This window comes from Hypanus sabinus, chromosome 9, assembly GCF_030144855.1.
Source record: "Hypanus sabinus isolate sHypSab1 chromosome 9, sHypSab1.hap1, whole genome shotgun sequence".
NCBI classification, from domain to species: domain Eukaryota; kingdom Metazoa; phylum Chordata; class Chondrichthyes; order Myliobatiformes; family Dasyatidae; genus Hypanus; species Hypanus sabinus.
Genome location: NC_082714.1, coordinates 92,341,991 through 92,369,153, shown reverse-complemented (window position 1 = coordinate 92,369,153; position 27,163 = coordinate 92,341,991). Strand labels below are relative to the sequence as shown.

The 27,163-nt window shown below is 44.1% G+C and overlaps 1 protein-coding gene across 2 annotated transcripts in view; it reads right to left on the bottom strand.

Moving 5' to 3' along the window:
• The window catches only part of pi4kb (phosphatidylinositol 4-kinase, catalytic, beta), a 128,492-nt gene that overhangs the window by 75,800 nt on the left and 25,529 nt on the right, over positions 1-27,163 (bottom strand). For both annotated transcript variants that reach the window (XM_059980221.1, XM_059980222.1), the window contains exon 2: positions 24,244-25,143. In XM_059980221.1, coding sequence (XP_059836204.1) covers positions 24,244-25,125 — 882 coding nt within the window. In that variant the 5' untranslated portion in view covers positions 25,126-25,143. The remainder of the gene's footprint in view (positions 1-24,243; positions 25,144-27,163) is intronic.

Sequence of the window (27,163 nt, the reverse complement as noted above, 5' to 3'; positions counted from 1 at the left end):
CTATGTTCACTTTGTGCTCTAAGTTACAGTGGTAATAGAAAGTTTGTAAACCCTGTAGAATTTTCTTTATTTCTGCGTAAATATGATGTAAAATATGATCGGATCTTCAGTTAAGATAAAGAGAACCCAATTAAATAAATAACACAAAAACCATTATACTTAAAATGATCCAGGATATAGGATCTTTCCTATAGTAGGTGAGTCATGGGCAAGAGGGCACAGACTCACAACTGAAGAATGTCCATAGATGAGAAGGAATTTCTTTAGCCAGAGGGTGCTGAATCTGTGGAATTCATTGCCACAGATAACTGTGGAGGCCAGGTCATTGAGTATACTTAAACCAGTGACTGATCGGAACTTGAGCAGAAAGGTCTCAAAGGTTACAGAGAGGAAGGAGAACAGGGCTGAGAGGGTAATAAATCAGGCATGATGGAATGGCAGAGTGGACCCGATAGGCCAATTGGCCTAATTCTCTCTTATGTCTTATGGTCATAGCCCTATTTCACACATCATCAACCAGTGGTCTGCTGGAAGGGTAGACCTCCAGAAACATGTCTAGGAGCTACCATGGTTTAGGGTCCTTAGTTTGCTTACCACTTTTATAAAGAGTGCCTGTGATACAGTCATGAGCACTCTACCAGGTAAATAATAGCTCAAACAACATTCTCAACTCAGTGACAATGGTTGAGCATGGCAGTGGAAGAAAAGAGAAAGAAAACAGTAGCACAGTGGCTAGCATAACGCTATTAACGTGCCAGCAAGTTGGGTACAATTCCCGCCAATGTCTGTGTGGGTTTCCTCCCACATCCCAGACATGTACGTGTTAGTACGTTAAGTACTCATTGTGAATTGCTCTGTGGTTAGGCCAGGGTTGGTGGGTTGCTGTGTGGTGCGGCTCGTTGGGCTGGAAAGGCCTGTTCTGCATTGTATCCCTAAAGAAAATAAGCAGCAAAACAGCCAAAAATGAAGGGGAAGCATTTAAATCGCAGTCCATCACAACTTCCAGATGCATGATAGCAGGTTGGTAATTGTAAATTGTCCCATGGTTAGGCTAGGATTAAATAAATGGACTGCTAGTGGTGCAGCTTGAAATGCTGGAAGGGTCTCTTCCACACTGTGTCTTTAAATAAATAATAATTTTCAAAGACAGCTCCCTGTTGCATTCTCAGAAATACTGTAGAAGTGTTCAAGTTTAACTGTCCTTCAACCGTACATGAATACCACGAATAAAGCCAAACGAAACAGCATTCCTCTAGAGATAGAGAGAGAGAGAGATAGAGAGAGAAAGATAGATAGAGACAGTGCAAAAAAGGGGGAGATAGAGAAAATGATAGTGGGAAAACAAGGTAGGAAGGAGAGAAAAAGAGAAGTACCAGAGTGAGATGTACACAAAATATGCAGAGGATATTTGGAGCAGCAATGAAGGTGGAAGGATAGGAAGTGAGACAGTGAGGCAGGGACACAGGTTAGAGCAACAGCCAGCAGGTTCAAGTGACAGAAAGACACAACTGGGTGCCTACAGATGTAGGCACAGAATGACGTGTAGCAAGACCAACACTGACCCCCTCACCCGAGTAATTCCAAAGTCCCACTGAATTGTATTTTATTTAATACAGAGCAGTAACAGGCCCTTCCAGCCCAACGAGAACACACCACCCAATTACACCCATGTGACAATTAACCTATGAACCCCAATGTATCTGGAATGTCGGAGGAAACCTGAGCACCCTGAGGAAACCGACAAGGTCGCAGGAAGAATGTACAAACTACTTACAGACAGCTTTGGGAATTGAATCCAGTCATTGGAGCTGCAATAACACTATGCTACTGTGCCGCCCAAAATCATGCTATGCAGCTACTGCGTTCAGTGGTATATCCCGTCTCAGTAAATATTAAAAGGCTTGTGTATGGCAACACTCAACAAGAAGTTTCTGGGTAAAATTAAGCATCAGTATTTTTGTTTGACATCCAATATTTGATCTAGTAATGTCATGGAGAAGACCATCCATAATTGATCATTTACCACAGGAGAGCTGATGCAACAGAATGCGGCTGTCAGGATAATCAGTTTCAATAGAAAGCTGCAATGAATGCAACAGTCTGAGGGAGAAACGTCCTTTCCACATCCAATCTATCTAGGCCTTTCAATATTTGATATTTTTCAATGAGATCCTCCTTCGTTTTTCTAAACTCCAGTGAGTATGAGCCCAGAGCCATCAAGTTCTCCTCATACCTTAACTCCTTCATTCCAGGAATCATTCTCGAGAACCCTTAAGTCCCAGTACTTGTAACACTCCTGTCACTAACTCATTGCATGTGATTGGATGCCGTCAGTTTTGGGTCATGTAGCCAGGTATCATTTATAAATCCGTATGCTGGACTGGGTTCTAACATCACTTCCAATTCTTCCTTTTTCTACATACTGGTGAATCCAAGAGAATTCTCCCTACGGCCACTTCCCGAACTGGCGGCTGCTCTCGGTCATAGTCAAGTGCAGTGACGATCTTCGCCAGGAGCTCCTAGCTTACCAGGTCCTAAAGCAACTACAGGTATGTCACAAACACAAGAGATTCTGCAGATGCTGGAAATCCAGTCTAACACACACAAAATGCTGGAGGAACTCAGCAAGTCAAGAGGCATCTATGGAGGGGAATAAACAGTCAACGTTTCATCAGGGCACAGAAGCCAAAATAAGGAGGTGTGGGGAGGGGTGATGGGTGAAACTAGGTGAGGGGGAAGGTGGTGGGGGAGTGTGGGCTGAAGTGAGAATCTGGGAATAATAGGTGAAGTGGGAAAAGGCTGAAGAAGGAGTGGAGAGTGGACCATGGGAGAAAAGGGAGGAGGAGGAGGAAATATGCACTACACTGTCTCTATAGCTGTTAGGCTTTATTTGATATTGCTATTTTGACCTTGTTCTACTTCAATACACCATGTTATGATTTAATCTGCATCAAAGTTCAAATTGAATTTATCACCAAAGTATGTACATGTTAACTTTTCTACTTTGAGATTCAGTTTCTTACAGGCATTTACAGGAAAAAAATTATACGATTCACAAATGTACATAGCAGAGAAACAAAGACAAAGAGTATGCAAGACAAGCTTTTCACTATCACTTCAGATGTGACAATAATTAATCAATACCAAGTGACAATAAACTCCTTTTTGGCTATGACTGGTCTAATCACTTCATCTATCACAATGATAGCTCAAAACATCACCTCTGACTCCAAATCAAGCTAGATGTTTAGACAACAGCAGAAATCACAAAGTTGAACAAAAACACTGGCAGGGTAATGACGCTGCCTTGGAACTGACTACAAGTTCTTTGTTTAAAAAGCAAGATTTAAATGGCTGAGAGACAGCCAGGCATCTAACAGGCTCCTGGATCGACTGTGACTGGCTTCGTGACCGTGAACTAACATGAATTTCAGCTCTGAATGTTATTTGCTTACTTTTATTGTTTGCACGATTTGTTTTTTTTCTCTGCACATTGGCTGTTTGATGGCCTTTTTTTAATGGGTTCTATTGAGTTTCTTTGTTTTGTGGCTGCCTGTGAGGAGATGAATCTTAAGTTTGTATATAGTGTACATACTTTGATAATAAATGTACTTTGAACTTTGAGATTCAATCCTTTCTTCTCAGCAACACACCTGAAAAAGAAACTGCACAGTTTCAAGAAGTCACACAAGCTGTTAAATGGGAAGAAATTAGTTTGATAATCATGTTCAAATTATATGGAGATCCTGGCTTCAACAGAGAAACAATTTATTCCTCACTAACTTAATTTATCAAGGTTAAGGGAAATTACATATGGAGAAAGAATGACTTACTGATTTTGTTGTATGACCATAAGACCACAAAATGTAAGAGCAGGGTTAGGCCATTTGACTCACTGAGTGCTCTACCATTTCATCACAACTGATCTACTTTTTCTCTCAGCACCAATCTCCTACTCTCTAGTATCTCGTAATTCTCTGACTAATCAAGAATCTATCAACCTCTGCCTTAGATATACATAAGGATTTGGCCTCCACAGTTGCCTGTGGCAAACAATTCCACAGATTCGCCACTCTGGCTAAAGAAATTCCTCGTCATTTTAAAAGGATGGCCCTCTATTCTGAGGCTGGGTCCTCTGGTCCTCAACCCTCCCATCATAGAAAGCATCCTCTCCATCAAGGCTGCTCACCATTTGATAGGTTTCAACTAGGTCACCCCTCACTCTTCTGAATTCTACTTAATATAGGCCCAGAGCCATCAAATGCTCTTCGTATGATAAGCCATTTAATCCTGGAATCATCTACAAAGGAATGAGCTGCCAGAGGAAATGGTTAACAACATTTAAAAGGTATTTGGGCAAGTACATGGATAAGAAAGATTTAGAGGTATAAAGGTGGGCATATGAGATGTGAACCTTGACTGGAATGGACTGGTTGGGCCGAAGGGTTTGTTTCCAGGCTGTAAAACTGTGCTTGAAGGGTCTCAGTCCAAAACATTGACAGTGATTCCCCTTCATTAATGCTGCCTGACCTGCTGAGTTCCTCCAGCATTTTTGTGTGCGTTGCTCAAGATTTCCAGCATCTGCAGAACTTCTTGCATCTATGTGTTTGATAACCAACTCAAGTTACCTTCCTCCTTTCTCCTCTTGTGTTACAACACCTGACCCAAAATATTAACACCATAAGACATCGGAACCAAATTATTTCATCTAGTCCATTGAGTCTGCTCTGCCATTCCATCATGGCTGATTTATTATCCCTCTCAATACCATTCTCCTGCCCTCTCCCTGTAAACTTTGATGCTCTTACTAATCAAAAACCTATCAGGATCAGGATCAATATCACTGCGTATGTCATGAAATTTGTTGCTTTGCAGCAGCAGTACATTGAAATTCATAATAATAAAAAACTAAAATTACAATAAGTATATACAAAAAAGAAAATTAACCTAAATAAGTAAGGCAAAAAGAGAGGGGAATAATATTTATGGGTTCATTGTTCACTCAGAAATCTGATGGTGGAGGGGAATAAGCTGTTCCTGAAACATTGAGTGTATGCCTTCAGGGTCCAGCAGCTCCTCCTAGCAATGAGAAGAGGGCATGCCTTGAGTGATGGATGTCCGTAATGATGGATACTGGCTTTTTGAGGCATTGCCTTTCGAAGGTGGCTTTGATGCTGGGAAGCAATCTCTGCTTTAAACGACTTGGCTTCCACAACCGTTTGTGGCAATAAATTCCACAGATTCACCATCCTCTGACTAAAGAAATTCCTTACCTCTATTCTAAAGGGGTGGCCTTCTATCCTGAGGCTGTGCCTTCTGGTCCTAGACTCCCCCATTATTGGAAACATTCTCTCCACGTACATCTACATATCTGTACCTTCCAATATTGATCTCACTCCACTCACAGGCCACTGTCCACAGTGTCAGCCAGTTAGCAAACATAAGGGCAATGCCATCAAGGTTATCTCAGGTCTCACTCAAAGTCCATGCCCTTCTGGTTCAAGACCAAGACAGCGAACAAGCAAAACCTGAGACGCAGCAAGCACGATCAAGGTGTGGTTTACCAAACAACACAGAACATTCCACTGATATTTGAGGAGCATTCATCACACAATGCCAGCACAACAGTCACGTTACACCAAAGTATTTAATCATCATTTTTGACAGTTGGATCCAACTATTAAATTCTTAGATTTGGCTGTTTCTTTGCAGTTTAACAATTAATTATCTATTAAACTTCTATTTTATGCAAGTTTAACATATATCTGGTGCCTATGCAAAGTATAATTTTGGAAAGTTCTGGAAGCTTCTTTCTTCTGCATTAAGTAAGTGTTTTCTTACTGGTTAACTTGGTACTGCAGTATTTGAATGAGTATTTCCTGACTTGTTTGCATTGTACACCAGGGTGCTCTCTTCAGTTATCTGATGAGGTAACCGTAGATTTTCGCTGGGAGCAGATGTCATCAGGTAGTGCCCAATCTTCTAGAGTTTTTTGACCCTTAACCACTACACCCTCCCGTTGGCAGGTCAGCAGTATACTTATCTCTAGATTTGAATTAAATTGTCCTCATCTCTGGGTATAAAATAGCTAAACACAAAGCAGTGTTATCTTTAATCTTAGCTTTCTTTAGCCCTGCCTGTTCAGTTTGCTGTTGTTGTATCAACTTGAAATAAAATGATTGTGAAGCTTCTTTCCTGACTTCTGAAAGAACCTTGGATTAAAACATTCAGAATCTAACATGCCATTCTTCTTTCTTCTTCTTAAGCTCCTCAGCCCCGTTGGGAGATAGGCCACTGACAGCAGCTCGTCAGTCTTCTGTCCTGGACCATTGGCCCTGTGACTTTCATCACATGACTTCATACATCTTCTAGGTCAGGGGTCGGCAATGTTTACCACTGAAAGAGCCAATATGGACCCATTTCCGTAAAAGAAAAAAAAACACTGGGAGCCACAAAACCCGTTTGACATTTAAAATGAAATAGCACTGCATACAACGGTTTTTTTTGCCTTTATGCTATGTATAAACAAACTATAATGTGTTGCATTTATGAAATTGATGAACTCCTGCAGAGAAAACGAAATTACATTTCTGCATGCAACAAAAACATTTTGAACTCCGAAAAAAAGACGTTGGGTTGAAGGTTACTCCATAGTTAGCCTACCTTGGATCGAAGAATTAAAAGAAAGCGCGCACTGGCGGGTGTCAGGCATTGGCAGTGGTGATGTATATTAATAGCAATAAAAAAACTCGTTGTAGCGGTGTGCTACACGCAGCGCTAAAATAAAGACACTGCAGTCAAAGGTAACTTTATTCGAACTAAACAGCCTTGCTTTAAAGCCTCCCTCAACCCGTCCCCGTGGGCGCGGACGCTCCAAAAGACACGTACTCACAAACCCCCGTAGGCTATCTCCCTTAGCCGGAACGGTGGCTAACTGTGAGCCGGTTCGGATGTGCCAGGAAATGGGGTCTCCACAACGCTTTATTTAGATTGTACAAGATCACCATAATCTTCAAATTTCGAATTACATTTCAAAAACTAACAAACCACGGGGAGCCGCAGCACAGAGATGAAAGAGTCGCATGCGGCTCCGGAGCCGCGGGTTGCCGACCCCTGTTCTAGGTGAAGATCCTTCCTCTCCCAGGATGAGGCCTTTGGAGCTTCTGTTGGCATTTCTACAGCTCTAGATTTTTACGGGATGATGTTGCTAGCCCAATGCCCAACCCTCCTCCTTTCGCAGCTGGGCTTGACACAGTCCAGCAGAATTATATTTGGTGTAAGTTGAAGGATAAAGCTTGGTCAGATATCCTTTTGCTCTGCTCTGTAAGTTGGATTTCCTCCTACCACACTCAGCTTTCTACTGGGTTTAATACGCCATCTAAAAGGCAGCCCCTGTCTCTGCTCTGCCAGCCTGGACAAGAACTTCAGAGCGATACGGCTGGCCGAGAGGATCCCTACCACCCCATCCCACAACCTCTTTGACCCACTATCACTGAGAAGGAGGTACAGAAGCATTAGAACTAGACAGCAGCTTCTTCCCCCAGGCTTTGAACCTAATGAATACCTTGTCAGTACCGAGAAATTGTTACTAGGACTGCGAGCTGTTTACTGTATAGTACAATGCTTACACTAAATGCACTTTGAATTATATCTTATTAGCTTATTTGTGATAATGTTTTGATTGATGTGCCATGTGAGTGCACCATGTTCCAGCGGAACATAGTTTCGCCTGGTTATATAGATGTTCTTGAACGTGAGTGTAACTGTATTATAGCACCAGTGATCCAGGTTCAATTCCCACTGCTGATTAGAAGGAGTTTGTATGCTCTCCAGATGTTCTGGTTTCCTCTCAAATTCCAAAGGTGTATGGATTAGCAGGCATAGAAGAATCTGCTACCGTGCAGTCTATTTAAATAAAATAAAACTTGAAAGCACAGAATACCTGAGCACAGCATTCCCAGAAACTAGAACAGGTAATTTGATAGCATGTTAATGCCAGGGGATCTTTTGGTGTACCAGAAATTAAAAGGCTAACATCAGTAGTGCAAAGCTACTACTTTGTGGATGTCCAAAACGCACTTTAGATTCACTAATGTCCTCGTGAAAGAAGTCTACTGCCCAAGTCTGTAACAACAGACCACAGTGGGAAGATCAGAAGAAATAGGAGATGCAAACTACATGCCATTTGAAGTTGCTCTACCAGTCAATAGCATCATAATCCATCTCAGTTTAAGCCTACCTGCTTTTCTGCCCTTCTCCAATAATTCCTTTGGACCACAAACCCAACAAAGTCCTAATGAAGAGAGCCTGAAATTCCTCTCTACAGATGCTGCCTGATCTGCTGAGTTCCTCCAGCAATTTGTGTGTGTTACGCTAGATTTCCAGATCTGCAGAATCTCTTGTGTTCCAATACTGGTTGGACTCAGTGCCTCTACCTCTACAGCAGATAGCAAATAGCTCCAAAGATTTACAAGCCTCAAAAGAAATTCCTTCTCTCTATCTCAAACAGGAGAGGGTGCAGACCCTGCACACAGCTCCAGAATTCCTCTCGACATCTACCCTGTCAAGTGTAGTGTGTGTGTGTAGGCCTCCGTTAGTCTCGACAGACCATGGATTTGCACCTTGGAAAGTTTCCAGGGCGCAAGCCTGGGCAAGGTTTTTTTTTTATGGAAGACCAGCAGTTGTCCACGCTGTAAGTCTCCTCTCTCCACCAATGTTGCCCCAGGGAAGGGCAAGTATACTTGTCCATGTCAAGTATATTTGGTTTAATGAGATCACCTCTCTTCTAAGTTCCAAACTACTTGGGCTGCCTCTTCAAATCCTTCACTCCAGGGATCAACCAAGTGAACCTTCTCCAACAGAAGCATTCCCCTCTTTCAAAGAGGGATAAAAATTAGATTGTCTCACCAATGCCATTCGTTCTCTTTTACACTTGTGTACTGGAAATTATGTTAAACAATGCTGAATCGTGAAGAAAGACTTACCTAACCGGACATTCAAAATCACCTGCAACAAAGCCCATTTCATTTAGGATCATAGAATGTGGCAATACAGAAACAGGCCCTTCAGCCCAGCTAGCTCGTGGCAAACCATTAATCTGCCTAGTCCCATCAACCTGCACCTAGACCGTAGCCCTCCATACTCCTCCCATCCATGTACCTATCCAAACTTCACTTAAATGTTGAAATCGATCCTGCATCCACCACTTACGCTGGTAGCTTGTTCCACACTTATACCACCCTCTGAGTAAAGAAGCCCCTCTTCATATTTCCCTTAAACATATCACTTTTCACCCTTAACCCAAGATGTCTAATTGTAGTCTCACCCAACCTCAGTGGAAAAGACCTGCTTGCATTTACCCTATCTATACCCCTCAAAATTTTGTATACCTTTATTTGTATATCACTTTGATCTTCCAGGGAACAATTTATCACCCGGATTACTGGCTACACATCCATGCTAACTTGTACAGGGTCTTCCAAGACCTTTTCAAGCACTCTGTTCCTTGTGCAGATGGAACAACATTATACCTTTCAATTCACCTTACCCAAGAGAAAATCCTCACGTTTCCCAACACTGTATTCAAATAAAGCAAATTATTGCCCAATAACTTCCCTTTTATATCTTGCACTCCAACCCTTCTTTGCATCAGAAGCAAAACTGCAAACAGTTGAGGCTTCAGCATTGAAGAGTGGGAATATTTACACAGATATTGCCAGGACTTGAGGACCTGAGTTACAGAGAAAGGACTTTATTCCCTGGAGCACAGGAGAATGAGGGGAGATTTGATGGAGGTATACAATATTAATAAGGGTATAGATAGGGTAAATGCTTGCAGGTTTTTCCATCCTGAAGCTGGGTGAGATCAGAACTAGGTTTAGGGTGAAATATGAAATATACAAGGGGAATGAGGGGGAACATCTTCATGCAGAGGGTGGTGAGAATGCAGAAGGCGCTGACAGTGGAAGTGATGGATGTGGATTCAATTTCAACATTTAAGGGAAGCTTGGATAGGTGGGGTATGGAGGGTTATGGTCCAGGTGTGGTGCTCAGTCATTTCACTTGGCAGCCTACAAGTAATATCTGAAACGATCCATCATTCTTTCCTACTTTAATTTTACTTATTTAGAGATACAGGGTCTTCTGAGCCGCAGTGCCCAGCAACCCACCAATTTAATCCAAGCCTAATCACAGGACAATTTACAATGGCCATTTAACTTACTAACCCGATCTTTTGACTGTGGGAGGAAACCAGAGTGCCAGGCGGAAGCCCATACAATTCACAGGGAGGATGTGCAACTTCTTACAGACAGTTCCAGGATAGAACTTCAGAGCTGTAACAGTGTTGTGCTAACCGCTACACTATGTGGCGCCCAATGGGTAAGGTTTTCCATAGGATTGTCCTGAACTTCTCTCCAAAATAGCTAAAGAATATAGGTAATAAGCCAGAATAGTCTGCTCCTACTCCTAGAACCAACATGTGAACACTGAAGTCCAAGAATTAATTTCTATATTCCTTAGACAGAAGAGATTCCACAAATGCTGGCAATCCAGAGCAACACACACAAAATCATGGAGAAATTCATCAGGTCAGACAGCATCTATGAAAATGAATATACAATCCACATTTTAGGTTGAGACCCTTCTTCAGGACTGGAAAGAAAGGGGAAGATGTCAGAATAAAAAGGTGGGGGGAGGGGAAGGAGGACAAAGAAAGAACCAGGTGAGTGGAAAAGATAAAGGACTGGAGAAAGAGAGGAGATGGACCATGGGAAAAAGGGAAGAAGGAGGGCCACCAGAGGGATATTTATTTATGGCATGGAAGGAAATTCAGCCTACTGAATCAATGCTGTCTTGCAAAAAAAAATCCCATTCCCTCACTGACCTTCACCATACCTAATCCTTCCAACAACCCCAGATTCTATCCCTCACCAACACACCAGTGACAGGCACCAAGTAACCTACCGATTAGCATGTCCTTGGGAGTTGAGAGGAAACTGGAACACAGGTGGAGGGGGTGGGTGGATTGCAGAAAATATGTGCCAACTCCAGGTCAGGATGCAATTGAGGTCACAGGAGCTCAGAGACATCAGCTCTACCTGCTGTGCCACCCTGAATAATTGAAGGGAACCTAATCAGTCAGAGTAGTTCGATTGCTGCCTCAGTTCTGTATCACCTTCCATGTTGGTAAGTTCATGCTATTCCATAAATGGAGCTGTTTTGGTCTTCACAATGGAGAACAATCTGCTGCCTTGGAATCAGTTCAGTGCAGAATCACAATAGGAATCCAAATGGGTGACAGATTGCACAACGGTAGCTTAGCGGTTACAGCAACACTATTACACCTCAGGGGCTCAGAGTTCAACTCTGGCGTCCTCTGAAAGAAACTTTGTATATTCTTCCCATATGTGTATGGTGCTTTGGTTTCCAGGTGCTTTGGTTTCCTCCCACAGCCCACACACATACCAGTTAGTAAGTTAATTGGTCACTGTAAATAGTTCTGTGATTATGCGAGGGTTAAATCTGTGGGTTGCTGGCCAGTGCTGCTCATTGGGCCAGAAGGTACTGTTCTGCACTGTATCTCTAAATAAATAAATAAACACAAGAGACTCTGCAGATGCCAGAAATCCAGAGCAATACATACAAAACTGTGGAGAAACTCAGCAGCCAGGAGGCATTAATGGGGGGGAAAGCGGCAGCACTTTGTCTGCCTACCCCACCCATCCATCTTCCCCCTCACCGGTCTCCCCTATCATCTTCCAGCTTGTATTCCTTCCCTTCCTCCCATCTTCTTACTATGGCTTCTTCCCTCTCATCCCAAAACAATGACTGCTTATTTCTCTCCATATATTTGTACTGTTAGCATGTCAAGGGAATGTAGACCAGGCAAGAAGATGAGAGTTGAGGATCACCTGTGACATTAGGTACAAGATGCTGTCTGGTTTGGTTTGGTTTCTAGCTCTGATCATGTCTGAATCAGAATCAGGTTTAATATCACTGGCATATGTTATAAAATTTAGTGTTTTGTGGCAACAATACAGCAATACATAATAATAAATTATAATAAGAAACATATTTTTAAATTATTTAGTAGTATAAACAGAGGGGGAAAATAGTGAGGTAGTGTATTTGGGTTCAACGTCCATTCAGAAATCTGATGACAGAAGGGAAGAAGCTGTTATTGAAATGTCGAGTGTGTGTCTTCAGGCTCATATACCTCCTCCCTGATGGTGGCAATGAGAAGAGGGCCTGTCCTAGGTGACGCTTTTTGAAGGTGTCCTGGAAACTCACATCATCTGTGAGGCAGCACACCATTAAGTTGTTTACTTGCATAGACACATCTGCGTGTAACCTCAAAAACATGCATTCAAGGGACAGAGCACAATAAACACAGTCCCACAAACTCTAAGTGTGAGCCAGAAGTTGCTTGGCAACTAAATACCAGATTGAAGACTCACCCTGAAAGAATGCAGAACTCAGCAGGGAAAAGTAATAGAATGTGTAAAGGTAAGCATTCCAGCTCAGGTACAGTGGGCAAACATTACCCCAGGACCCAGGAGCAACAATGAGCAGTCAACGCCCCAGTGACCTTAATCAACAGCAATACAGGGTTCAAGTGTTTGAGTGAAATCCAAACAGTCCACTAACAGGTCTGGTGACTCTCATTCGGCGTTTTGACTGGAACCTTTGACAATTCCTTTCCTAAGGATTAGTTTTATTTGTCAGATGTATTTCAAATCATAGAGTAAATGCACTATTTGCAATGTGAATGTGCTAGGGGCAGCCCTCAAGTGTCACCATGCTTCTAGTGCCAACAGAGCGTGCCCACAACTTACTAAAGATTAAAGATCAGGTTTATTTGGCACATACACATCAAACCATACAGTGAAAAGTGCAACACTTATCCAACACAATCCAAGAGTATGTTGGGGGCAACCTGCAAGATTCACCATGTTTCTAGTAGAAACATAGCATGCCCACAACTCTCTAACCCTAACCCGTACGTCTTGGAATGTGGGAGGAAACCCACCTGGCATGGGGAGAACATATAAACTCCTTAAAACGGTGGCGGAATTGAACCCGTTCACGGGCACTGTAATAGCTTTACGCTAACTGCTGCCATGCCCCACCACTGTGCCACTTGTCTCTCTGATGATTACACAGGACAGCACCGGTGGATGATATGTGGAATTCGAGAAAGACAAGGTTATGCATCACAGAAGAGAGCAAAGGAAGAGAATGCACAATGAATGTGGAGCAACAGGGGGGCCTTGGAGTGTATGTCTAGTAATCCTTTATGGTTGCAAGGCAGTATGTACTGTAGGTAAGAACTAAGACCAATGACATACTCGACAACAGATTAAAGACAAGCTTTATTTGTCACACTTAAACTTGCAGTGAAATGTCTCAGTTGTGACAATGAACAATCTGAGGATGTGCTGAGGGTAGCCTGCAAAATGCCGCCACTCTTTTGGTGCCAATGTAGCATGTCTTCAGTTCTCTAACCCTAAACTGTATAGCTTTGGAAAGTGTGAGGAAACCGGAGCACCAGGAGGAAACCCATGTGGTCAAGGGGAGAATGTACAAACTCCTTACTGACAACAGCAGGAATTGAACCCAGGTCACTGATTGCTGTAAAGTGTTGTATTATTTGCTATGCTACCGTGCCACCTTTTACACGAGGATGTTGCTTTACCCACTGAGGTCTTTGAGCAGGCTTGCTCCTGTCTTCACCTGTCCTTATAACTGTGATGCTCTCATTCATTTCTCAGAACATGAGGACCAAACCAACACACACAAAGTGCTAGAGAAACTCAGCAGGTCAGGCAACATCTATGGAAGTGAATAGTCAAAGTTTCAGACCAAGACACTTCTTCAGGACTGAGAAGGAAGGGAAAGATGCTAGAATAAAAAGGTGGAGGAGCAGAAGGGGACTAGCTGGAAGGTGATAGGTAAAGTCGGGTACGTAGAAAAGGTCATGGGCTGGAGAGTGGACCACAGGAGAAAAGGAAGGAGAAACATAGAAAATAGGTGCAGGAGTAGGCCATTCGGCCCTTCGAGCCTGCACCGCCATTCAGTATGATCATGGCTGATCATCCAACTCAGAACCCTGTCCCTGCCTTCTCTCCATACCCCCTGATCCCTTTAGCCACAAGGGCAAGAGAAAGGGAAATAATAGGCAGGTGTGATGAGGTAAAAGGTCAAAGTGGGGAATAGAGGAATGGAGAGTTTAAATTTGTTTACTGGAAGGAGAAATGGAAATTCATGCCATCAGGTTGGAGGTTACCCAGATGGAATATAAAGTGTTGCTCCTCTGCACTGAGGGTAGCCTCATCCTGACATGGACTGACATGTTGGAACGGGAATTCCTAATTGTGGCAAATGGTGCGGAGGACCAATATGCTTCTTTTGGAAGCAGGGCACACTAACCGCTGCCATCTTGCAACGGAACAGTTCCCAAGGCTGTTGGGGAGGTTAAGATGCAAAACCTACAGCCAGCAACAGCAGAGGAATGGCTGGTACAGCACATAGACAGGATGGTAAATTGGTTAAGTATTGCACATGAACCAGTGCGCAGTGAAATATTTAGCTCTGAATGTTATCGATACAGATCATCTTACCCCATCAGTGCATTGAGTTCGTACAAGGGAGAAATAATAACAGAATTTAGAATAAAGTGTTATAGAGAAAGTGCAGTGCAGGTACACAATACGGTGCAAGGTCATAGTGGAGTAAACTACGTGGTCAGGAGTCCATCTTATTGTACTAAGGGACCATTCAATAGTTTGATAACATTGGGGGTAGAAGCTATCCTTCAGCCTCGTGGAACAAGCTTTCAGGATTTTGTATCTTCTGCCTGTGGGAAGGGGAAAGGGCAGAGAATCGGTGGGTGGGGTTTTTGATTACGTTGTTTGCTTTCCCAAGGCAGTGAGAAATCTGTTAACTGGTGGGAGACATAGGATCAGAAATAAGCCAGCTGACCCATTGAGTTTGCCCCGCCATTCCATCATGGCTGTTTAAACTCTTATCTTTGTTGGGGAGATGCCGTTAGAGTATCCTGGACCACTGACTGCAGTCCCGTCTGCACCCTGCTGCATCTGACCACTCAGACTAAAGTTTACCAGCAGTGGTAGCCATGCAGAAAACAACATGCTGGAGAAACTCAGCAGGTCTGGCAGCATCTGTGGAGGCATGTTTTGAGTCGAGACCCAAATCCAGAACTGCTGTAGAATCTTGAACTGGATCATGGGCAATTCCTTTGCCTCCACAGGTGCTGCCTGACCCACAGAGTTCCTCCAGCTGTTTGATTTTTCACAGCAGATTCCAGCGTCTGTAGTGGTAACCATGTCTTCAGTTGCCTAGCCTTAGTCTTTCAGGCTCTCTACTTCCATGGCATAGCTTATGGTTACCTGCTCTGTCACTTCCTCTCGCATCTCAAAGCAAAGTACTTGATGTTCAAGTTCAAGTTATTGGGACAGTTGGTCAAACATGATTCAAGAAGGTTGTGAGGAGCACGAGACAGAGTAATTGAGGGAGGGAAATGTTAGTTCCTGTGGTCTAGGTTGAAGACATCAGCAAATTATGGTCAAATAAAGAGGGCTCTACTGCTCCCCAGTGTGAAGTGAACAGATGGGTGAAGGAAGGAACAGGACAGAGGACAAGATGATTCCATGAAGGGGTTGAAGACTGAAAACGACTTTTTAAATTTACATTGTTCATTCAAGGAGTTAATTTATATTATCAAGGAAGAGATGCAAAGATCGAAGAGTACTTGGTACAAGTGAAGCCCTCCCCAACAGTGAGTGTATTTATATACAGCACTGCCACAAGAAAGCAGCATCCAATATCAAAGACTCCCATCTCTCCTTGCTGCTACCATCAGTCAGGAGGTATAGGAACCTTGGGTCCCATACCACCAGGTTCGGGAGCAGTTATTACCATACAACCATCCAACTCCTGAAGCAACACAAACAAGATGCTGGAGGAGCTCAGCAGGTCAGGCAGCAACCATGGAAATAAATAAAGTAAATGAACAGTCAATGTTTCAGGCCAAGACTCTTCTTCAGTATTGGAAAGGAAGGGTGAAGACACCGGAACCCAGAATAAAAAGGTTGTGGGAAGGGAAGGAGGACAGCTGGAAGATGATAGGTGAAACCAGGTTGGTAGGAAAGGTGATGGGTGGAGCAGAAGGAATCTGATAGGAGAGGAGAGTGGACTATGCGAGAAAGGGTAGGAGGGGCACCAGAGGGAGGTGACAGGCAGGTGAGGAGAGGTAAGAGGCCAGAGTAAGGAGTAGGAGGAGGAGGATAAGGGAAATAAAATATTACCGGAAAGAGAATTCAATGGTCATGCCATCAGGTTGGAGGCTTCCCGGACAGAATATGAGGAGTTACTCCTCTACCCCGGTGAGTGGCACAATGAGGCCACAAGAGGCAGCCATATCAGGATGGCAATAGGGATAGGAATTAAAATGGTTGACCACTGGCACCATAGACGGTTCTGAAAGTGTCCTCACATATGTAATGAACAGAAGTTAATGTATAATAGAAAAACACTGCAAAATGAAGATGGTGATCATGTATTGAAAGAATGGATTTGTCATTGCCAGAGTGAACATATGCTGCTAACAGTACGCTAATCATGAAAGAAGCAAAGATCTATCAGAATGGACTGAAAATTGAAGGTAATTGTGAATATTCAGCAGGCTGGTTGAAGAAATTTAAGAAAAGGCACAGCATTAAATTTTTAAAGCATTGTGGTGATAAAGTGTCTGCTGATCACAAAGCAGCAGATAAACTAATTGATGAGTTATCATAGATCACTGATGGAAATAGAACATTCTCAACAACGACATCAACACATACAGCATGTGATGAACAAATGTAAGAAAAGTCATATATATTCAGAGTCCGAAATTATGGTGATTCCAAGCTATATCATTATATAGTCCAAAATCAAAATAAAGCAAAATCCAGAACACTCTGGCCCCAAGCAGTTTGGATAAGGGGTAATCAACCTGTATCCAGCCTCCCTCTCTGATTTGAGCCTGAATGTGACTCAAGTCCTGAACATCAACTGTTGATCTTTCATCAGTTCTATTATGGTCCAGTGGACTAATTGTTTGGAGCAAACCTCAGGCACGTGTTCAAAAAGAGAGCTCTCTGTCACATCACAGGATTGACTCAGGGTGGGTATCAAGTGAGACTTTTATAAATGGTGTCTGCATATCAAGAAAGATATACAGTAGTCAGATTGAATGGCCCCTCTTAGAACCATATAACATTACAGCACAGAAACAGGCCTTTTGGCCCTTCTTACCTGTTCTGAACCATTTTTCTGCCTAGTCCCACTGACCTGCACCTGGCCCATATCCCTCCATACACCTCTCATCTACGTACCTATCCAAGTTTTTCTTAAATGTTAAAAGTGAGCCCACATTTACCACTTCATCTGGCAGCTCATTCCACACTCCCACCACTCTCCGTGTGAAGAAGCCCCCTCTAATGTTCCCTTTAAACTTTTCCCCCTTCACCCTTGTCCTCTGGTTTTCACTCTATCTATACTCATCATAATCTTATTTTGTAGCTACAATTCACTGTTATGAGGCATGCATTTAGCTTTATCCTTATACTCCACTGCATTACCCTTATTTCCTTTGTACTTCACTGGGCGTGTCGTGTTGTGTTTTGGTGCAAAACTTCCAAATGTTATAAGCAGAACCTGTGGAGAAATGTACCAAGGCCTCTCAGTCCCCAGGGTCAGTGCTAACCAGCAAACACACACTTACAGGTCACCCACATGAAAGCCTGTTTTACAAAATATTAAGACTTAGAAGCAAAAATAGGCCTTTCAGCCCCCATCAAGTCTGCTCCACTACTCAATCATGACTGATTTATTTTACCTCTCAATCCTATTTTACTAAAAGTAGTGGGTAAGGCCCAGTCCATCACAAGTAAAGCTCTTCCTACCATTGAGCACATCTACAAGGAGCGCTATCGCAAGAAAGCAGCATCCAGCTCCAAGAACTCCCACCACCCAGGCAATGCTCTCTTCTCACTGCTTCCATCAGGAAGATGGTACAGGAGCCCAGAATCCACACCACCAGGCTCTTCAGTCAATTTCACTTACCCCATCTCTGAATTGTTCCCACAACCTGTGGACTCGCCTTCAAGGATTCTTCATCTCAGGTTCTCAATATGCAATATTTATTTATTTATTTATTTTCTCTTTCTTTTTGTATTTGTACAGTTCTCTTTTTTTGTAAATTGGTTGTTATCCATTCTGTTGGGTGCGGTCTTTCATTGATTCTATTGTACTTTATGGATTTACTCTGATTGCCCGCAAGAAACTGAATTTCACGTTTGTATATGGTGACATACAAGTACTTTGATAATAAACATGTAACCTTGATAATAAACTTCTCCCCTAACCTTTGATGCCATCAAGAACCTATCAACTTCTGCTTTAAATATACCCAATGACTTGCCCTTCACAGCCGCCCGTGGCAATGAATTCCACAGATTCACCTCCCACTGGTGAAAGAAATTCCTCCTCATCTCTGTTCTAAATGGATGTCCTTCTAATCTGAGGCTGTACCCTCTTGATCCTAGACTCCCCCACTACAGGAAACATCTTCTCCACATCTGCTCTGTCCAGGTAATTCTGTAGGTTTCAAGCTCCAGAGAGTAAAGAGCCATCAAACACTCCTCACACCCTTTCACTTTTGGGATCATTTTCAAAAAATCTCCTCTGGACTCTCTCCAATGCCAGAACATGCTTTCTTAGATACGAGGCCCTTGTACATAAAAGAGGCGTTTAGGGATACTGGAATGGATGTGGTTGGATTTTTTGGATGGTGTTGGGTTACAACCATCTTCAGCTGAGTGGGAATGGGACAGATTGTTTGCCATCTATTTCCCACTGCTTCCATCTGCCACGGATCCATAAATAGTTGAGGAATGAGTCGAGCAGAGCTGGGAGCATCAAGTAGAATTGCTCACTCAGTGAGTCAGTGAGGCCGGCTGCCGTCTGCCCTTCCCACACCTGCTTGCTCTCCCATCACAGATGCTCCCGTGTCCCCTCACACACTATTTCTATTCATTTCCAACTTGGTAACAATCCGAGTTACAAAAAGCACTTTGCACAGCACCCTGTCAGAACCTGGGAACTGCTTATGCACTTATCTCCTCAAATTTCCCGCACCCTTTCTCCAGATTATGATCAAAGTTCAAACTAAATTTATTGTCAAAATACACGTATGTTACAGGAAAATAAAGAAATACAATATAATTTACAAACAAACTATACATAAACGAAGACTGACAAACAACCAATGTGCAAAAGACAAAGTTTGCAAATAAAAAATATAAATAATACTGAGAATACGAGTTGAAGAATCCTTGAAAGCGAGTCAAGGTTATGGGATCAGATCAGCGTTGAGGTGAGTGAAGTTGTCACCTCAGGAGCCTGATGGTTGAGGAGTAATGACTGTTCCTAAACTTGGTGGTGTGGTACCAAAGGCTTCTGTACTTTCTGCCCGATGATATTAGCAAGAAAGCATGGCCTTGATGACAGATGCTTTCTTGTGGGAGCGCTTCATGTAAATGTGTTCAATGGTGGGGAGGGCCTTACCTGTGATGGACTGGGCTGTATCCATCACTTTCTATAGCCACTGGATGATGTACCCAGCTGAATGAACCAGCTGGGCATTTAAAAATGTCAACCAACCAGGTTCAGGATGAAAAATCACACCAGACATCTCAAACATTTCACTCCCTGTCCCAGTAACTGTAACTAAGGTGGCTTTAGCTTTCCCTGTCCCATACACATTGCAACACAATGAAATTCATTGCTTGCATCAACAACAAACACAGTCTGAGGATTGTACTGGGGCAGCCCACAGCGTCGCCCTGTTTCCATAATTACATAGCATGCCCACAACTTACTAACCCTAACCTTTATGTGGAAGGAAACCAGAGCATCCAGAGAAAGCTCATGTGGTCAGGGGAGAATATACAAGCTCCTTACAAACAGTGGCGGGCACTGTAAAGTGTTATGCTACCGTGTCACTGTATAGGATATTAACATCAATAATTCCACATCACTAACTTTGCCTACAGCAACTAGCCAACATTTTCACCGGACAAGCTGCCTCCTATACCACCTCTCGTTTCCCCATAGCAGCTGGCTTGGGACAACTTGCTCTCTGAGGGAAACTAAATCATTGCAAACCACAAAGGCTTCTCGTGGCAGGCTTGAGCAGCAGCTGCAATCAAAAAGGCTTAAGTATTCCACATGTGTTTTCGGGAAATTACCACAGATGAACGACCTCAGCAGGTTTGATCGAGCCCGCTCCATCTTACACGTCAGCTGCAGATCACTTGCTTGCCCTGTGGCTATAACTTAGCGAGGAACATAGTGGTTTAAAATCCCTCTCCAGATCACTTAAACACAAGAAATTCTGCAGAGACTAGAAACCTTGAGCAGCACCCACCAACCCTGCCCCTCTCTAGGTCTTTCTGCTTGTATTCTTCCCTTTTCCCCTCAACTTCTTATTTTGCCCCCTTCCTTTCCAGTCCTGATAAATGTCAGCTGTTTATTCCATACACACTGCCTGACTTACTGAGTTCCTCTAGCACTTTGTGTGTGCTGCATAGATATCTCGGCTGTATCTCAAAGTGCAGTGAGAACTTAGACCCTCATCCACCCAAAAAACAGAAAATTTAAAAATCCCATTACACCATTCCGAGGCTCTGAAGCTTCTACTTAACACCTATGCCTCAGTCAGCACTTTAAGGCATATATTATTTGGAGACAAAATAAAAATGCAGATATTGAAATCTGCAGCAATAAAGTCGAGGAACTCAGCAGGTCAGGCAGCAGCTATGGAGGGAAATGGGACAGTCAACATTTCAGATTGAAACATTTCAACCAGACTGAAGAACAGAGGCAAGATAAAGAGGTGAAGGGAAGTGGTGGAATGAGGGTGACATGGTAGTGTAGTGATTAGCGAAACACTATTACAGCATCAGTGACTTGGGTTCAATCCTGCTCATTTTTGTAAGGAGTTTGTACATTTTTTTTCCCTTGACATGGCAAAGATCATGAGCTGCACCTGGGCTGGATGCTTTTAGTCTCGATGGTCGAAGAGTTAATACTGAGCCTATGTGTGGAAGGCCAGGGTTAAGATGATGCACAGGCAAAGGCTGTTTGCAGACACAGCAGCATGGTAGCATAACAGTTAGTGTAACTCAGTGACCCAGGTTCAATCCCCATCGCTGAGTTTGTACGCTCTCCCCGTGACCACAGGGGTTTTCTCAGGGTGCTCCAGTTTCCTCCCACAGCCCAATTGGTCACACGGTGCAAATGGGCAGCACAGTCACATTGAGCTAGAAGGGCCCGTTACTGTGCTGTGTATCTAAATAAAGGGCTGGCAAATGATAATCTAGGTGAGGAAGTCTGACAGGCAGATGGAAGAATGCAAAAACCAGTGGCTGGATGGTGAAAGGTGGAGGCAGATAATGGAATCTGATAGAACAGGGAGCAAACAAATAAGACAGGAGGGAGGGAAGCCAGGAACAAGAGGGAGAGGGGGTGAAGGGGACCCAGTGGAAGGGGTGTGTGGATGATGGGCAGATGGAGTGGATGCAGGAAGGGACAGAAACAGGGTGATGAGTAGTTGAGGATGGTGGGCTAAATGCAGGAAGAACTGGGCTTTGTTGATGATGCTCGCACACAGGCTGATATGCTCCCTAAACTTCTAAACTTCCATCAACAGAGGGAGAGATCATTTGGCCCATCATCCATGACAGCTCATGATCCCATTTCCCCAGTACATTTCCCTGGAACCTATCCTTCCTGCATTCACATCAATGCTGCCTACTCCCCAGATTGGGGCAAATTGCACTGCCCTACTCACCTCCCAAACAGCTCATCACTGGGATGTGGGATGAAAGCAGTGCAGAGAGAAACCAGGGGAATCTCATGTGATCGCAGTGCAAATAGTCACTATTGTAGATTTTACACTTAGTGGTTACATTTTCAAAGTACTTCTCTCTGCTTTAGAGCATTAGAACATAGAACAGTACATCACAGTACAGGCCCTTCAGCCCACAATACTGTGCTAACCCTTTAACCTAATCTAACATCAATCTACCCCTTTCCTCCTACGTAGCCCTCCATTTTTCTTTCATCCATGTGTCTATAAAGGTTTCTTAAACGCCTGAATTAATTTGCCTGTACACCACCCCCCCGGCAGGATGTTCTACGCATCCACCACTCTGTAAAAAAACCTCTGACAACCCCCTTGTAATAGCCATTTCCACCCTGGGAAAGTCTCAGTCTGCCCACTCAATCTATACCTGTTATCTTGTACACCTCTATTAAGTCATTTCTCATCCTTCTTCACTCCCAAGAGAAAAGCCCTAGCTTTCTCAACCTATCCTCATATGTTCTCTAATCCAGGCAGCATCCCCCTGCACTCCCTAAAGCTTCCACGTCTTCCTGTAGTGAGGGGTCCAGGCAGTATTGACCAGTTGGACAATTATGGCTCTTTGAATTCCTTTAAAGTGGAGTCACTGAGGATGGTGAGACCAAAACTAGATGTCATGGGTTAAGGGTGAAAGGTAAAATATGTGTGGAACAAGTGTTGGATGTGGAGTCAATTGCAACATTTAACAGAAATTTGGATAAGTATGTGGTTGGGAGGAGCTGGGACGGCTGTGGTCCAGGTGCTGGTCAAAGGGACTAGACAGAATAATAGAATAATAGTTTATTATCGAAGTATATATATGCCACCATATACAACCGTGAGATTCGCTTCCTTGCTCATTCAGCATGAACAAGAAGGGCCCATTTCTGTGCTGTCAGGCTATAGACTCTATGTCTGAAAACACAATGGAATACACCTTCAATGTACAATTCTGAATCCAACAGGGCAGCGTACCAGTGCGGAGAGAGAGAATGCGTGTTTGAGATTGCCAATAAGACACCGATGTCTTTAGCAGGTCTCTTTACACTGGGGAACTGGGGTGGAGACAGCTGCAAAGGGCAGTTACCATGAAACAGATTCTCGAGTTGGTTCACACACTCCCAACCACCTGTGGCCAGAAGCGGACCGTCTACAATGTGTATGTAGATTGCAAGAGATTGTAGACTCTATTTGAACATCTGATGGATCTTCTCCTCAAGTTCTGGCTGAACTTCAGCCCCAGCTTCTTGAGCTACGGTCTCCCGGTGCAGTGGGGGGACAGAGAGGCAGCATTCAGAAGATCTCCTGGCTTGCTACTGAACCTGGCCGGTGGCCATTCACAGGTCCAGGAGGTGGGCAGTTGAAGGCTCTGCCCGAGCTAACTGCTTGCTTCTTTTCCAGGGTTATGAAAGAGCATGTGATGTGATTTGGAGCGAAGGAGAATGAGAAGTTTGATAGAGGTGCACAAGAATATAAGAGGTATTGATCAAGTGGCAGAAATGGTTAATACAAGAGGGCATAATTTTAAGATGACAAGAAAAAGTATGGGGAAAAGTCAGAGGTAGTTCTTCCCACACCCCCCCCCCCCAAAAGGGAGTGGTGGGCGTGTGGAACACCTTGCCAGTGGTGAGTGCAGAGGCTGATACATTTGGGATATTTAAAAGAGGTAGGCACATGGATGAAAGAAAACTGGAGTGGTTAGATTGATCTTGGTGTAGGTTTAAAAAGTCACTGCAACATCAAAGGTCGAAGGGGCTGTGGTGTTCTATGTTATATGGATGGGGAACAGACACGAGTTGAGGAGAGTTGAGGGGAAGATCGGTGGCAGAGCTGGAAGTGGGGAAGCAGGGGGGAGGGATTTGAACCTAGGCACCAGCATTTTATTGTTGGAGTAGGTTAAAACGTTGGCACAATAACATGGGCTGAGGCTCCGTGGATTCTGTGGGAAATTTCTGGGACCAGTGGGCACTTCAGAGAGGTTGAGTGTGTTTTGGACAGTGATAACCATATTCTAATTTGAGATTGTATATAGTGTGTTTTATGAAATCCTGTATATTGCATATTGTATGGCTAAAATACTGTAATCAGTTGTGTTTATATGTATAAAAAAGACTTCCTTAGCAGTTTTGCAAAATCCAAGGACTGCACATCATGAATTATATCTTCCCAACCACACATAAACTGGCTTTGGGTCAAAGTCCTGGTCCAAAACAGTGCATCAAGAGGATCAAGCAGGACAGCCAGGGAGCGCGCGCGAGCCCACACCACCTCACCTCCTCCTGCTGCCTCTCCACTTTTGGGTTGCTAGCCGTCCTCTTCAGGTTGCTGCCCAGGCTGATACTGGCTGTAGCGTCTGACTTGGATCTCTGATGGGTCCGCTTGGAGGGTGACTGCGCCGTGTCGCCGGCGGGGTTGACCGGTGGCACCTCCTTGCGCCGGTGGGCTGGCTTCAGTTCATCGGAGAGGATGAGCTTGCGCAGCTTGGTGCCGCGGGAGTGGCGCTGGGCGGAGATGTGCATGTCCGAGGAGTAGGCGCCCAGAAGCCAGGCACACTGGAGGGAGAAGTTGATGCTCTGGCGGCAGCGGTGCACCACATAGGGTTTGATAGCATCGCCGACGTCCTCGTCCATATGTATGTACATGTTGAGCAGCTGGGGCAAGTAGAAGTCCACCTCCTCATGGCGGAAGCTGAAGAGTCTGTTACCGATGTACGCCTGCACACCTGGCTCCTTAGAGTTGTAGAGGTACGAGATGGCCATGGAGATGTCGAAGAGCTTGGACTCGAAGAGCCGGAGCAGCCACGACTGCTTGGCTGAGTTGTACCGTTGACGCCTCCGGGCATTCTTAACTGTGTTGCCCACTGCCGCTGTCCCATCTTCTTCCACCACCCGGACTTTGGCCTGCTCGCCATTGCTGGCGACACCGTTGGGCACACTGCTGCGGCCCTCTGCCTCCTCCACTGTCTCCGTCGAGACGCCCCGCAGGAGCTTGACTTTTTCCAGCACCTCCTGGCAGGCCCGCTTGGCCACCTCAGAGTCAATAAGGGCCTCCCCCACACCTTCCTTGATGACGCCCAGGGCTCCGCCGCCTGTCGGTGGTTCGCTCTCGCCCGGGCACTGGTCTGCCTGCTCGGCCTCCCCTTCTGTTTCCTCCATGCCAAACACTTCTCAGGCCTGCAACAGTAAGATCAGGAGACCATCCATCAGCTTTTGCAAGAAAGACTTTCTTTTACAGCACAGGGTACCCCAAAGCCCTCCCCGAGCCACAAAACACCTTTTGTAGTTGCAATTACAAACAATCAGTTACTTTGACAACAAAACACCCAGCTATAGGACGGATGTCATTAAGCTTGAGAGAGTGTAGAAAATAAATTAATGTATGTGGAAATTCATTTATGTCCATCCCTTAATCAAAATCCAAAGTAAGCTTACTATAAAAGTACATACATGTCACCTTGAGATTCACTGTCTTGTGGGCAATCACAGTAAATACAAAGAGACAGAATAAAAATCAATGCTTTTTTGTGTGAGTGCTTTACTGCTCTCCGACATGTGCTTGCTCTCTTATATGTGCTGTGTGCTTTGTGGTGTGTATGACCGTTGGTACTGTGGTTTGCACCTTGGTGTTGGGTATTATGTACTTCTGTTGATTGACAATTAAACTTGAATTTGAATGAAAAACTGCACACAAAGACAGACAACAACCTATGTGCAAAAGACAACAAATTGTGCACGTATAAGAAAGAAAAATAGTAATAAGTGACTTCATTAGCCTTTTATTGATATAATTCTTTATTCTTTATAATTGATGTTTCTTGTTGCATGTCACACTCTGACCAATACACCACAGCAAATTCCTAATACATGTAAATGTAAAGTTGGTCCTTGAAAGTTTTCACGAGGATGTTGCTGGGTCTGAAGGACTGAATAGGCTGGGACTTTCCACCCCCTGGAGTGAGGAGCGACCTTGTGGAGATGTTAAAATCATGAAGGGTCTCGACCTAAACGGCAACTGCACATTCCCCTCGGTAGATGCTGCCTGACCTGCTGAGTTCCTCCAGCGCTTTGTGCATGTTGCTCAAGATTTGCAGCATCTGTAGTATCTCTTGTGTTTATAAAATGAATGTTCATAGTTTTGTTCCCACAGCCTATAGGGGTGTCTAAAACTAGGGGGCACGGATTTAAAGTGAGAAAGAAAAGACAGGGAAGGTGAGGGGCAACTCTTTACCCCCAAAACCGAGAGTGATGGGTATGTGTTAAGAGCTGCCAGAGGAACTGGTAGAAGTGGGTACAGTTACAATGTTTAAAAGGCATTGGAAGGGCTACATGGACAGCAAGGGTTTAGAGTGAAACAGTGAATCAAGATCAACTTGGTTGGCATGGGCGTTGGGCTAAAGAGCCCGTTTCCATCCTGTATAGCTCAGTGAATCTTTGTCCCCCTTCTGCCCTCTCAGGACATCAGGAGACTGACAGGCATGACGTTAACGTCTTTCACATATGACAACCTTTCTAACTGTGCCATATTGCACCTTCTGACCATTGGGATTGCATGTGTTAACTGTAACCCAGGAATACCAGGGTGAAAGCGGCACAAGATCTCATTAATCACTCCACTTTTTAAGCCCAAGGGGTCCAGTAACAATTGATAACACACACAAAATGTCGAAGGAACCCAGCAGGTTAGGTAGCATCTAAGGAGGAGAATAAACATAGAAACATAGAAAACCTACAGCACAATACAGGACATTCGTCCTACAAAGCTGTGCTGAGCACATTCCTACCTTAGAACTACTAGGTTTTACCCATAGCCCTCTATTTTCCTAAGCTCCATGTAGCCATCCAGGCGTCTCTTAAAACGCACTATCGTTACCACCTCCACCACCATCACCGGCAACCCAGTCCACGCACTCACCACTCACTGTGAAAAAACAAAAACTCTGACATCTTCTCTGTACCTACTTCCAAGCACCTTAGAACTGTGACCTCTCGTGCTAGCCAATTCAGCCCTGGGAAAAAGCCTCTGACTATCCACAAGATCGATGTCTCTCATCATCTTATACATCTCTATCAGGTCACCACCTCCTCTGTCGCTCCAAGGAGAAAAGGCCGAGTTCACTCAACCTATTCTCATAAGGCATGCTCCCCAATCCAGGCAACATCCTTGTAAATCTCCTTTGCACCTTTTCTATGGTTT